This window comes from Ochotona princeps, chromosome 15, assembly GCF_030435755.1.
Source record: "Ochotona princeps isolate mOchPri1 chromosome 15, mOchPri1.hap1, whole genome shotgun sequence".
NCBI lineage: Eukaryota > Metazoa > Chordata > Mammalia > Lagomorpha > Ochotonidae > Ochotona > Ochotona princeps.
In genome coordinates, this window is record NC_080846.1 from 51,516,635 (window position 1) to 51,529,757 (window position 13,123).

At 57.7% G+C, this 13,123-nt stretch overlaps 1 protein-coding gene across 1 annotated transcript; it reads left to right on the plus strand.

Moving 5' to 3' along the window:
* Positions 1 to 2,541: 2,541 nt before the first annotated feature.
* On the plus strand, positions 2,542 to 12,011 carry KRT82 (keratin 82). Its single transcript, XM_004583299.2, has 9 exons — positions 2,542 to 2,955; positions 4,418 to 4,626; positions 6,690 to 6,750; positions 7,354 to 7,449; positions 7,726 to 7,890; positions 9,857 to 9,982; positions 10,900 to 11,120; positions 11,405 to 11,436; positions 11,803 to 12,011. Exons 1-9 carry the CDS (start codon positions 2,542 to 2,544, stop codon positions 12,009 to 12,011), a joined length of 1,533 nt encoding a protein of 510 aa, XP_004583356.2.
* The last annotated feature ends 1,112 nt before the right edge of the window (positions 12,012 to 13,123 follow it).

Sequence of the window (13,123 nt, forward strand, 5' to 3'; positions counted from 1 at the left end):
GAACCCAGCAGCTCCACTTCCCATCCAGCTCCCTGCTTGTGGCCTGGGAAAGCAGTCGAGGATGGCCCAGAGCATTGGGACCCTGCACCCGTGTGGGAGACCCGGAAGGAAGTTCCTGGCTCCTGGATTTAGATTGGCGCAGCACTGGCCGCTGCGGTCACTTGGGGAGTAAATCATCGGACAGAAAATCTTCCTCTCTGTCTCTCCTCCTCTCTGTACATCTGCCTTTCCAATAAAAATAAATAAATCTTAAAAACAAAAAAAAAACAGTTAGCAGGAAGAGGCCCAGACAGCAGGAAGCGGGGGCCCTGTGAACTTTCAGGTCATCTTATCCAGTCCTCTGCCCCACACAGATGCACCCCCATCCAGTCCATGTGCCAAACCCTGCAAAACTTCCTGAACTGCAGGCCAAACTCCCAACCCACCAGGAAGGCTCTGAGAGTGCAGGCTGGGAGGAGAAAGGCACCCGCCACAGGGTGCAGTGCAGGGAGGTGGGGATTTTGTCCCTGTCCTGAGGGTCACAGTGTTCCCCCCCAAAAAGCAGAGGCAGGACAACGAGAATCAAGGGTGGCAGGGCAGGCACAGAGGGGGTCTTTCTCAAGTCTGACTAGTTTCCCCATTTTTTTCTGAAGATATCTGTAAGCCACCCTCTGCTCCAACACCTGGCACAAGCTCAAGGTGCAAAGGGCAAGCTGAGATTGCCTTGTCCACCATTGACTCACGCAAAGATGGACAGATGGCTAGCTGCTGGCTTACAAGTCAACCCCTTGCAGACTGCCTGCTGTCAGACACTGGCTTGCTTCCTGCTGCCATGGCAATAAAACCATTCAGGTCATGTCTGAGCCTGTGGCCCGTCTCACACTCTGGGTGGCCCTGCACAGGTAGGCTCTGCAGGTGGGTGCATGGAGCCCACAGCAAGGCTTATAAACCATGCTTCCTCTGCTCTCTGACTGGAGTCCTTGGACCCCACTGAGCCTATCCTCTGGCCTAGGCACAGTTAGAGGTGCTCCACTGCATCCATGTGGCCCCAGGGCACGTCAGTCTCAAAGGTCTACCCCAATGTCACTTTTGCTCGCAGCAGCAATTTGCCATCTGTTTGGATGTCTCAGTATCACCCTCCCCGTTAACCCAGTTTCCCACACCAGCCTCTGTGCCAAGCATTCCCAGTAGAATGAGCAGCCTCTTCCCCCCCCCACAACAACCAGCCAAAAGGACCCCCTATCTCGACCTCTGTCCCCATTGTCACGCAGAGATCCCCACTGTACCCATACCCTCTCCCGCTGCTCCTGGTCCCAAGGTCAAAGCTAGAAGCATAAGGGGCAGTGTAGAATGTCGCAGCTAGACTGAGAATGATGGAGGCACAAGCACATCTGGAATGGGACCCTCCAGGAGCCGGCGGCCAGCCACGACATGAAGCACAGTGGACAGCAGGTGCCTGATTCCTGTCACAGGCTTCTCCCTGCAGAGCAGCATGGCACAGTGATGTGCAAGGATCAGGGTGGAATGCCAGGTCCGCCCCCGCAAGTGCATGACTCACCACCCCAGCTCCTAAACTCCCTACTCCTCAGTGCCCTTAGCTGTCCACAGAGAGCACCTGATGGACATCATCACTCTTAACGACAAATGGCTTCATTCTGTCCTAGGAAACCAGTATCAGTGCAAAAGGGGCAGTGAAGTCAAACTTAACAAACCCTTCCCCTGTGGAACTGAAGAGGAGGAGTAGGAGGGGGCTTCCGTCATCTCCAATGGGGTCTGTGTGCAGGACCTGGTGCTGGTGAGAAAGTCAGACTCCCTGGCCACCAGAATCATTTCTGAGGGCAGTCTCTGTCCCCAGGGGTGTCCCTGGGGTCACAGTACACACCTGCTGCTTCAGGGACGCAGGGGAAGGAAGGGGGGCACGGAGCACCAGGCATAAGCACGCACAGTATCCTCCCTTGTCCTGTTTTGCAGATAAGGACTCTGCTTGCAAGCCCGGCCCATGCCAGGGGCTGAGGGGCCTGGGCCAACAGCATCTGTGCCTGGCACATGTCCACTCTCATCCCCCACCCCCTCCTCGCTGACCTGAGGTGGGTCAAGGACCTGCGTGCCATAAGAAGCTTCCATCCCTGGGAGCTGCTCAGACAGCCCTGGGGAAATAGAGCAGCCTTAAGCACATTTAATTTGCACCCCATGCCCTGGCAAGCCCAGGGGGCTGTAACCCGTGGCCCTCCCTCCCCTCTTGGGATATCTCTGGAAGCCCTACTCTCCCTTTCCTCAAGGTGGAGCCACTGGGCGTCCCACATACCCCAATCTGGTTACCCCACTCCCCAGGTCCCCCTGGGCTGCTCCTCCAAGCTCCGCTCCACGCTACCCTAATTACCCACCTTGCTTCTTGGTGGCTGCCCATGTCCCAAGCTCATAAACTTTATTTAATGGTGATTTAGGGTTTGACCCAACTCAGCCCTCCTCTCCCCTCCCAGATAAAAAGGGAAGGAGCCAGGCTGCATCTCCATTGTCTCTGTCCCTGCGCTCCCTCTCCAGGGTCCTGCCTCTGCCTCCACCATGTCTTGCCGTCCCATGCAGGCAGGCTCCAGATGCAGCAGCCGAAGTTTCAGCTCCTGTTCAGCCATCATGCCCCGGACGGTCACCCACTATGCAGTGAGCAGCAGTTCGTGCCGACTCGGAGGCACGGGGGGCACCGGGGGTCTGCGCGCCCTGGGCTGCCTCGGCTCACGGAGCCTGTGCAACGTGGGCTTCGGGAGGCCCCGGGTGGCCTCCAGGTGCGGCCTGCCCGCCTTTGGCTATCGAGCAGGGGCCCCCTGCGGGTCCTCTGCCTGCATCGCCCCCGTCACCGTCAACGAGAGCTTGCTGGTGCCACTGGCGCTGGAAATCGACCCGAGCGTACAGAAGGTGAAGCGCGATGAGAAGGAGCAGATCAAATGCCTCAACAACCGCTTTGCATCCTTCATCAACAAGGTGAGGGGCCCCCAGGGGTGCAAGCAGGGGATGGGCTCCCCAGAGGAGGTCCCAGAGAGAGACGGACAAAAGCTGCTTAAGACAGACCCAGCAACACACACCTCTATTCCCAGTCCTGTTTCAAATGTGTATCCTCTCTCCTGTCTGACCACATCACCAAGGCTGTGGATGGTCAGACTGCATAAGAGGAACTCTCCCCGCCATCCAGAAGGCAGGGACATACCCATCCTGGGCAGGCTGTGATAACACAACAGCCAGGGCCTTCAGAGTGACCGAACTAGGTCAACCCTTGAGCCCTGAAGGCCGAGATGGGCACTCCGACCCCAGAATTTGCCATTACTGGGGGCACTCTTGGCCATCCCCAAAGCCTTCCAGATGTCGGTTGCAGAGCCCACAGCTGTGCCTACCCTAACCCTCCTACACACACATACACCCTGGGGAGGCTGCAGGGCCAGGATCCATGCCAAGGGCTGGGCGGGGGCTTTTGGTGACCCCAAGCTTTAAGGCCAAGCATTCTGAAGACCTGGCCCCTGCTGTTATCTCCACTCCCATTCCCCTGAACTTCTGCGCCAGGCACCCACTCACCTCCTAGCCTAAGGTGCTTCAGCAAGTAGCCCGTTGAGTCCCTCAGAGCCTCCCTCCTCCTTTCCGTATTTTATATTCCAGACAGGGCCACTCTCTGAAAAAGCTAAAGAGGCAGACAGACCTCCCCATCTACTGGTTGTTCACTCTCCACATGCCAGCAACAGCCAGGGCTGGGCCGGGACCAGAGCAGGGAGGCTCCAGTAAGGTATCCCTGGGCAGATGATAAGGGCTCAATTGCTCGAGCCATCGCTGCTGTCTCCAAGTCTGTTAGCAGGAAGCTGGAGTCAGGAAACAGAACCGAGTTTTCTGGTAGGAAACACAGGCATTTTTACTACTCACTAGGCTTTGTTCATTCTGGCTGCACACATCTGCCAGCCATCCGGACCTGTTTCCCTGCTGTGCTAGGCCCCAGTGGGCAGTGGGCAGTCTTCCACAGGGACAGGTGCACCCTGGAGAAAATGCTAGGCAAGGACCCAAGACCATGCCTCTCTTTGCCAGGGACTAGCTAGGTGGCCAGGAACAACACCACCCTGCTGTCCCTGACCACCATTTCCAAAGCACAGACAGAGGGAGCACATGGGCCCACATCACTGTAACCTGAACACAGCCATGCAGGGCACAGCAGAGCAGGGGACAAGAGCAGAAATCCAGGACAAAATCCTTAACCCTGTGCCTGGCATGGCCCTGGGCTGCTGGGTGTGCGGAGTGCATTTCCAACACGGGGCCCGGCAAGAGCCCAGCCTCAGGGGGTGGAGGGGGTTGTCAGACTATGCAGACTCTAATCTCCTGGGAGTTCTAGCACTTTCCTTGGCAATGCCCATGCTGTGAGACACCCACGGCATGGCCCTCAAGGTGACACTCCACTCCCCGGCTGTAGGTTCGGTTCCTGGAGCAGAAGAACAAGCTGCTGGAGACCAAGTGGAACTTCATGCAGCAACAGCGCTCCTGCCAGAACAACATCGAGCCCATCTTCGAGGCCTACATTGGGAGCCTGCGCAAGCAGCTCGACTGCGTGTCCGGAGACCGCGTGCAGCTCGAGTCAGAGCTGCGCAGCCTGCAGGACACACTGGAGGGCTACAAGAAGAAGTGAGCTAGCATCACGTTGGGCCACGGGGGGGGGGGGGATGTGGGGGGGCTCAGCTTCCCCCACCTGTAAAGTGGGGATGTTGAAACTGGGGTTTCAGGGCGGATGCCTGAAGGAAGTCCTCATTGAAGCAAGTTCTCCTGGCCACTCCGAGAGCTCTGGACCTCGACTCCCAACCTACTTCCCATTCCACTTTCTCTTCCATGGTTCCCCGTGCCGAATCTGGGGCACTTTTACCTGCCTCCAGAACCTCTTCCACTCTGAGCTGTGCTCCTGCCACGCCCTTCTCCCTGCCCAGCCCCATCTCAGCTTCTGCCTGCACCCCACACCCCACACTTTCACTCCTGATTCCTGGCTTCCAACATCCCCTCCCCTCCTGGGTTGGCTCCTCCCCTCCCAGGGCTGCAGAGACAGCCTGTTCTCCATCCCGCCACCATTTAAGCAGGTGTTGCTAAGCAGGTGCCAGTGGGAGAGCTTACCAGTGTGCTTGTGAGAAGCCAAAGCCCAGATCCACGACCTCATGGGTCATGAATTCAGGGCCAGAGGGACTCCGTCCTGGGCTGAGGCCCTGTGCGTGTGTGTGTGTGTGTTGTGTGTGTGTGTGTGACGGACTGGGGAGGTTGCATGATGATGGGCAGACTAAAGGGAGACGCGGAGTAACAGGTCATGAGGGATGTGAGTCTGTGGAATGGGATCCTTCCAGTGCCTGAGGCTACATGGGGCTACAGGAGGATGCAGCTTGGGAAGAGGCTGGCTCCTTCCCTCTAGGTGCCCCAGCTGTGCCCCCGTCCAGGAGGCACAGATCACCAAGCAGACATGTGACCTCTCCAATGGGGTCCAGGGCAGCAGGGTGAGAAGCCCAGGAAGGCTTCCCAGATGAGGCACCATTGGGTCGGAGCCATGACAGATGGCTTTCATTCCAATGGCTTAGGGCCCCGGAGAGAAGGGACAGGAGCAGGTAACAGGAGAGCATCCCCAGGCAGTAGACAAGTCTAGCAGATATGGTAAGACTGGGGTGCAGGGTGCGGGGCACCCCTTGAGCAGGAGTAGCACCTGTCTTGCAGAGTCGGTAGGAAGGCAAGTTTAGAGACGTATATGGTTATGCAACAAAGTGGAGGAACCCACCATGGGGGGAGGGTGGGGAGAGAATCCCAGATTCTATGTAATTACAACAAAATGTAATTAATGAATAAATTTAATAAAAAAAAAGTTTAGAGACATAGTTGGTAACAGAGAGGCTGGTGGGTAAAGGCAGGCTGGGGCTTTCACAGTGATGGTACACACAGCTAGGGCCAGGCGCTGTCTGAGTGTATGGTGGCAAGCAACACCCTCAGTGCAGTGACACAGTCAAGCAGGGATAGGATGGGGAAATGTTTCTACTTGTCCCATGGAAGACGAAGTCCAGGGAGTCCGCATCACTTAGCCGACAAGGGACTCCCCACTAACACAGGGCAGAACCAGGACTCATCACCAGGCCAGTGTAGGCACAGCGGCTGTACCGGATAAGCGAGAGAGAGAGAGAGAGAGAGAGAGAGAGAGAGAGAGAGAGAGAGAGAGAGAGAGAGAGGAGATGAGGAGAAGGATGAGAGGAAGCAGCTGGTGTCGCTCTGAGTCATACAGGCCAAGCTGAACCCCCAACTCAGAGTCCCTGTGCCTTGGGAAACCTCTGAGGACACGGAGGGAACAGCAAGTTGACTCTGGGAAAGGTGGGAGGGGGAGGGGACGGTAATTGCTACTGCTGCATTGGCACCTAAGGCAGAGGTCAGGCTTCAACTGCAGGCAGCTTTCCTGTCCTGGCCCCGCTTGCCCTGGCAGGCAGCCTGGTAGAGTGGGCGTGCTCCAAAAGCAGGTCAGGATGTAGTTAGCCTTAAGGAGGACTATCCAGAGGCTGACTCATCCCAGGATAGGCTCTTGAAAGGGACAAGAGAAGCCATGGGAATAACTCCGTGTCCTGAGCCACCGGTGGTGGTAGAGGTGCCCAAGGGCAGGGCTGGGAAGCCCTGGTACACCTCCTCGGGAACAGGCGGCCAGGCCCGCTGAGACACTCTCGCTGCCTCCCCATCAGGTACGAAGAGGAGCTTTCGCTGCGACCCTGTGCTGAGAATGAGTTTGTCGCCTTGAAGAAGGTGAGGGCTATCACCCAGCCTGGGGGACCACTCACCCCCACCCCCAAAAGGTTCTCCAGCGACTTGGACTTCCATGCCCATCCCACTACCCTCCCCCCCTTCCCTGAAAGATGAAGACCAATTTCCTGTGTCCCCTTGCAAGGGTCCCAGTACTGGCCTGGCCCCTCCATCTCCCCTGCCCGTGCAGGGTCAAGGCTAGATAAGGGCCATGCCTACCCCCTGCCCACACAACCGGTGATGTAGCTGATGCCAGCTCAAAACCAGGACAGAAACCTTGACTCATACCCTGCCCACAGTGGGAAGGCAAGTGCACAGTTTCCCCTAGAGCAGGCACCCAAGTCTTTTAGGCCTTCCTCCTCCTCCTCCTAAGCCCTAAGAAGCTGCCTCAAGGCCCCTTTCCACCTCTGCTCCCTGCAGACCCTCCCTCCCAGCCCAGCCTCAACACCCCTTCAGTTTCACTCAGGTTGAGTGAGGAGAGGGTGCCCAACCCTGTCTGCCCCCACTCTCCCCCTTGATTCTGCTGTCCACCTGCCTGGCCGGGGGAGGGTGCAGCCCCAGTCCAGCCCCCACCCATGACACAGTCCTGTCATTGCCCGGCTACAGGAGGTGGATACAGCCTTCCTGGTGAAGGCTGACCTGGAGACCAACATGGAGGCACTCGTGCAAGAAATCAGCTTCCTCAAAGACCTGTACGAAGAGGTACCTGCTACATGCCTGTGTGCCCCAGGCTCGGGCGGGGCTGTGCAAGGGGGCAGTGCCCAGGGAAGCATCCACCTGGCACAAGCAGGTGCAGAGATCTGAATGAGACTTCCAGATGTCCACTGGCCACAGGCTTTCAGGGGACGCCTCCCACCCCAGGAAAGCCTCACCCCAAGGTCCTGAATCAACAGAGGATGGCTCAGAACAGCCACAGCGGAGTCCCAGTCTCCCCTTCCTCAGAGATGTCCCATCTTCTCACCCTGGCCCCTCCCCTAGGAGATCCTCCTGCTGCAGTCTCAGATCTCTGAGACCTCGGTCATCGTCAAGATGGACAACAGCCGGGACCTGGACGTGGACAGCATCATCGCTGAGATCAAGGCCCAGTACGACGACATTGTCAGCCGCAGCAAAGCTGAAGCTGAGGCCTGGTACCAGTCCCGGGTGAGGCCCTAGGGCCAGGCTGGGGCTGGGGTGCAGTGGGGCAGGTGGCACCGAGGGAAGAGGGAAGGAAGGAGAAGCAGAGATGGAAGTGGGTATGGAGCTAATGAGGGCCACACCACAGAGCCAGGGAACCCCACCAGGGCCAATGCCTCTCCCAGGTACCCACACACATGCACGCACACACATGCACACACACAGACAGCCAGGGCCTGTCATCAGGAGCACAACCTTGTTTACCTGCAGAGGCACCGGAAGAGCCCCTCCACCCAGCGTCAGTAAACACCAGCTGAGCTGGGGCAGAGAGGACCGCGTGGGAGGAGGCTGGCTGCATGGCAATAACTAGCAGAGGGACAGAAGCAGTGATTAAGGCAGCCCCAGACTGGATAATTAGCTTGCTGGGAGGTCAGAGGGAGCCCCTGAGGGCAACTCGGGCTGGCATCCATCATCTCAGCTGCCCCTGCCCAGGTGGCCACCCACTGTCACATATTCAGGATGCTTGCTGGGCATCCAACGTGGGCTGTGCATGATCCCAGAGGTGTGGAGACAGCGGGGAGTAGAGCAGTTGCAAAGCCCCTCCATTGAGTCCCTTTCACCTTGCAAGGGGCTTGCAACAGTAAAACAAGACACACAGGACGGGGGTAGCCTGGGCAGGGCCCCATGCCATGGAGCAGGCTCATCAGGGTTAAGCTTATGGCAGCAGAGTGGCTTTACATCAGTGGACATTAAGGAAAGGGCAGTCGGATGCCAAGAACAAGGAGACACCAGTCCCCCATGGTGCAGAAGCGGGGACTCACCCACCTGAAATTCCAGAGGGCAGGCAGCAATGCCAGGAGTGTGGGGGGTCGGGGGAGTAGCAGGTAAAAGGAATGTGATGACAGAAGCAACAGAGGGCAGAGTCGCTGTTGTCCACCTAGTCCTGGACAGAGGGACCAGGGCTCCTAGGCATGCCAAGTGAGGTGCCCTCTGTGTTGTGTTGCGTGTCATGCAGCCGAAGGGGTGGCACCCCTGCAGAGTTGCACTGAGGACATCTGTAAGGCAGAGGGTACCCCTGGCCAAGGAATGCCCCTAGCAATGCTCTTCCCTTGTTCTGGGGATCGCTGGCTTGGTTTTGCCCTAACACACCCTACCTCTGGCTGTCCCAGGCTACCCAACAGTGAATAGGACTCACAGGGACACCACCAGCTTTTTCCCAGTCTCCTAAGCCAGAACCACAAAGAGAAATCTTTTAGCCAAGCATCCCATGTACTGGGGAGGAACAAGGATTTTCAAAACAGTAATTAAAACAAAGTCAGTTCTGACTATTGTTTGGGTAACTTGAAGTACCCAAAACAGACTGGCCAGGATGACGCAGGGCGTGTGCACCCCATCAGGAACCCCCAGTCCTCCCAGTTTTCCTTTGTATCACTTGGAGTTTGCACCTGCGTCCCAGCACAGCTGCTGCAGTTCCTGTCTGCTGCTCAGGGTGGGAAGGAAGAAGGCAGCTAACAGAGAGAGCAAAACACAGAGTTACCCCCGAACTCACTGAGCTGTCGGAGAAGCCCTACCCTGGCGAGGACCTCAGGATCCCGTCCCCAGCCATAAGAAGGCTGAGGGTGTGCTCATGCAAGTCCATGGCCTCTGAGGCTGCCTAGCTAGACTGATCACAGAAGCCTCCCTTCAAGGTCCAGAGGGACCAGGAAAAGAGAATGACCCCAGGAGACCTCAGGTTCTGGGGGGCAGAGAACAAAGGAGCAGGTGCAAGGTGTCTGCAGGAAAACCTAAGCAGCAAAGCTGGCAGGGGGCGGAGCCCGTGAGGTGGGGACAAGGAATCACACACTTGCGGATTCCAAGCTCAACTGGATTTTGGAATGGAGCTGGGGACTGGAACAGGTGCACAAGAGTTGGAGCGCACCTGAGAAGAGGCCTAGTCAACAGAGTGATCAGAGGGCAGGGACAGGGTCCTGACCTCTCTGTCCCCCGCACCCAGTATGAGGAGCTGCGGCTCACAGCTGGGACCCACTGCGACAGCCTTCGCAACCGCCGGAACGAGATCCTGGAGATGAACAAGCTGATCCAGCGGCTGCAGCAAGAAACCGAGAATGTCAAAGGCCAGGTGAGGACCCCGGGTGGGGGGAGAGAGCAGCCCTGAGGCCGCAAGAGCCCAGTTCAGGCTACCTGGCCCACCCAGACAGGTCAGGGGCAGAGCCCTGTTGAGGACAGGGGCGGCAAGGGATGGGGGCGGGCGGGGGAGTGGTCCCTGAGGCTGTGAGAGCCCAGCCTAGGGCTGCCTGCTCCACCCGGACAGGTTGGAAAGAAGGCACACAGACCTGCTGCCTCACTTAACAGGAAATGAGTCCTTCCCATGAAAGAGCTGACCCACAGAGCAGCCAGGATCCCCAGCCGAGGCTAGGTGTCAAAAATGAAATACGGGGACAAGCATTGTGGCACAGAGGGATACGCCTCTGCGTGGGAGTCCTATATCCTACATCCCATTGCACGCTACTTCTGATCCAGCTTCCTGTGATGGGCACCCTGGGGGTCAGCAGATGATGGACCAAATGTCTCTGCCACTCACATGGGAGATGTGGATGGCGTTCTAAGCTCTTGGTTCAGCCCTGGCTGTTGCAGGCATTTGGGGAATGAACCAGGAGAAAGCTTTCTCTCTCTCTCTCTGACTCTGTGTGTGCCACTCTGCCTTGCAAGTGGATGAAAACAAAAATTTTAAAGACAAAGGTGTTCTGCCTCAAGACTCCCTAATTCTGTGATCTTGACCTTCAAAGTGACGCTGGGTTGTTGTTAACATCAGCCACGGGCTGCTCACCGAAGCTAGTGAGAATCTACAGGCACTTGCCCTCTAGTAGATAGGACTTCGTATTCAAGGGGAAAGTCCCAGGCTCCCTGGAGTTGTTGTAGACAGAAAACAGGTCCTGGCCCAGAGCAGAGCTGCACCCATGTCCCCCCCATCCTGAGAACCAGGATTGGAGCTCCTGCCTGCAGCCCCACAGACAGCTCCCCATGCCTTCCCTGCAGCGTTGCAAGCTCGAGGGCGCCATCACCGAGGCCGAGCAGCAGGGTGAAGCAGCCCTGAGCGATGCCAAGAGCAAGCTGGCAGGGCTGGAGGGCGCCCTGCAGAAGGCCAAGCAGGACATGGCCTGCCTGCTCAAGGAGTACCAGGAGGTGATGAACTCCAAGCTGGGCCTGGACATTGAGATCGCCACCTACCGCCGTCTGCTGGAGGGCGAGGAGCACAGGTGAGCTCCCAGGCTGGGCTTGGGGGGTATGGGGTCGGGGACGCTGGTCAAGGGCAAGCACAGGTGTTTGTATCTGTCCAGCCTTGTGGTGGCAGCAGCAGTAGCTACAGGCATGGCTCATCCTGCAGCCGTGGCAAGTGCAAAGCAACACAGTGCGTGAGCTCCCTCCTCAATGTGATCCCTACTGCAGCAGGCTGGAGCAGGGGAGGGGCAGCATGCGTCTGCAGAGTGGGTGGTCCTGGATACCCTCGCTCACCTTGTCCATCTTTTCCCTGCATCCCCAGGCTGTGCGAAGGCATTGGACCTGTGAATATCTGTAAGTCGTTGGGTCATGCGCTCAGGTCCCTGGGGACTGATTGGAGCGGGGGGCGGTTATTGATCAACCCATGGGACCCTTCCCCATACACCAGCTCTGCCTAATGTCCACTGGGCAGCCCTGATGGGCAGGACCATAGAGCCTGAGCTAGGATCAAGTCCACAGAAAAACCACAGCAGCCCCCAAGGAGCTGTACTTGACCAACAGGAAGGAGGGAGGAACCAAGCAGAAGGGTTGAGGAAGGGGCATGCCCCTGGAGGGGCGTGGCAGTAGGGGAGGCGTGGTAGAAGTGCACTGTTCAGGGTGACTCCCCTAGGACCATGCAGAGTGGAGAGGTGTCCCTGAACAGCCCTTCCTGCCCCACAGCCGTGAGCAGCTCCAAGGGTGCCATCCTGTACGAACCGTGTGTGGTCAGCACGCCCATGCTGAGGACCGATTACTGCACAGGGGGCACCAGCATGCTGAGGAGCACCGGAGGCTGCAGCGTGGTGGGCACTGGCGACCTCTACATCCCTTGCGAACCCCAGGGGCTCCTGAGTTGTGGGAGCAGGCAGGGCTCCGGCCACAAGTGTTAACACTGCCGAAGGGAAACACACTCCCTAAACCTCACTTTCCTGTACTCAAGATCCATTTCTCTTAGCTGGAATGGGGGAACAGGGGTAGGGTTCAGAGACCAAGGATGCCCGCTTCCAACCCCCCATGGAGTTCTCATGTGGCAGCAGAATGGTTCCAAGTAACAAGGGCTCATGTCCATTCTGCTTCTGGATGTTCCCACAGAAGCTGGCCTCCTGTCCCTTTACACCCCAGGCTCCCCACCTGCCTTGCTCTGGCTCTCACACACCTCAAACTCACACCGTCCCCAATGTCAACAAGACACACCCCCAGATCCCATGCTGAATTCCAAAGTCAAGTTGCCTGCCAAGATCATCTCAGCCCCAGACACGTGGCAGTGGCCACTGAGCAGTAGGCATCCTGGCTTAGGGGTGTTGAGCTCTAATGGTGAAATAAGTTATGCATGTCAGCACACGATGGCTGGGATGCATCTGGAACAAAGGGCTTGGGGGACACAGAGTGCTGACTGGACAGACTGACCATCAACAGCCGACACTGGCCCCACCTGCACCCCACTTGGGTACACGGCTGTGGCTCCTGCCCCTTCTTGCTGTAATATCTGATGTGAAGGCAGACTTGGGGGCTTTGGCCCTGGGGCTGGGAGAGGGAGTAGGAACAGGTGCTGGGCTGACCCCATCTCCCAGGTGCCCCGACCCCCTGCCGAGCTCCATCCCTGGCCCCCACCCTCACCCTGGGATTCGAGGTTGCTGGCCCAATCTCTGGGCCTCTCTCTCTCTCTCTCTCTCTTCCCAATAAACTGACTCAGCTGACAGACAAGTGGGATGGAATTACTCACCCTGCTCTGTCTGGGTTGTAGCAAAGCTGAGGGGTGACCGATGCGCAGCCTTTGGGACCAGGGGGTTTGGGAATGGCAGCAAAGGCTGGGATACAAGGTAGAAAAGGTACCTATCGTATGATATCTAAAGGGGCCTGTGGGATAAACAAGACCGCATGCAGACCATGCTCGGAATCTTTGCAACACACTGCCTAGCTGTTATAGCACCTGCGTGCCAGAGAGCACAGGCCGGGGGCAGGTATCTGGAGCACCAGAGGCTTTTCGCAATCCCCGATGGGA

Excerpts from the sequence above, each read along its gene's own strand:
- KRT82 (XM_004583299.2), top strand. The coding sequence starts at position 2,542 with ATGTCTTGCCGTCCCATGCAGGCAGGCTCCAGATGCAGCAGCCGAAGT. Across the intron at positions 7,450-7,725 it reads TCAAAGACCTGTACGAAGAG|GAGATCCTCCTGCTGCAGTC; the intron begins GTACCTGCTACA and ends CCCCTCCCCTAG. Across the intron at positions 11,437-11,802 it reads CATTGGACCTGTGAATATCT|CCGTGAGCAGCTCCAAGGGT; the intron begins GTAAGTCGTTGG and ends CCTGCCCCACAG.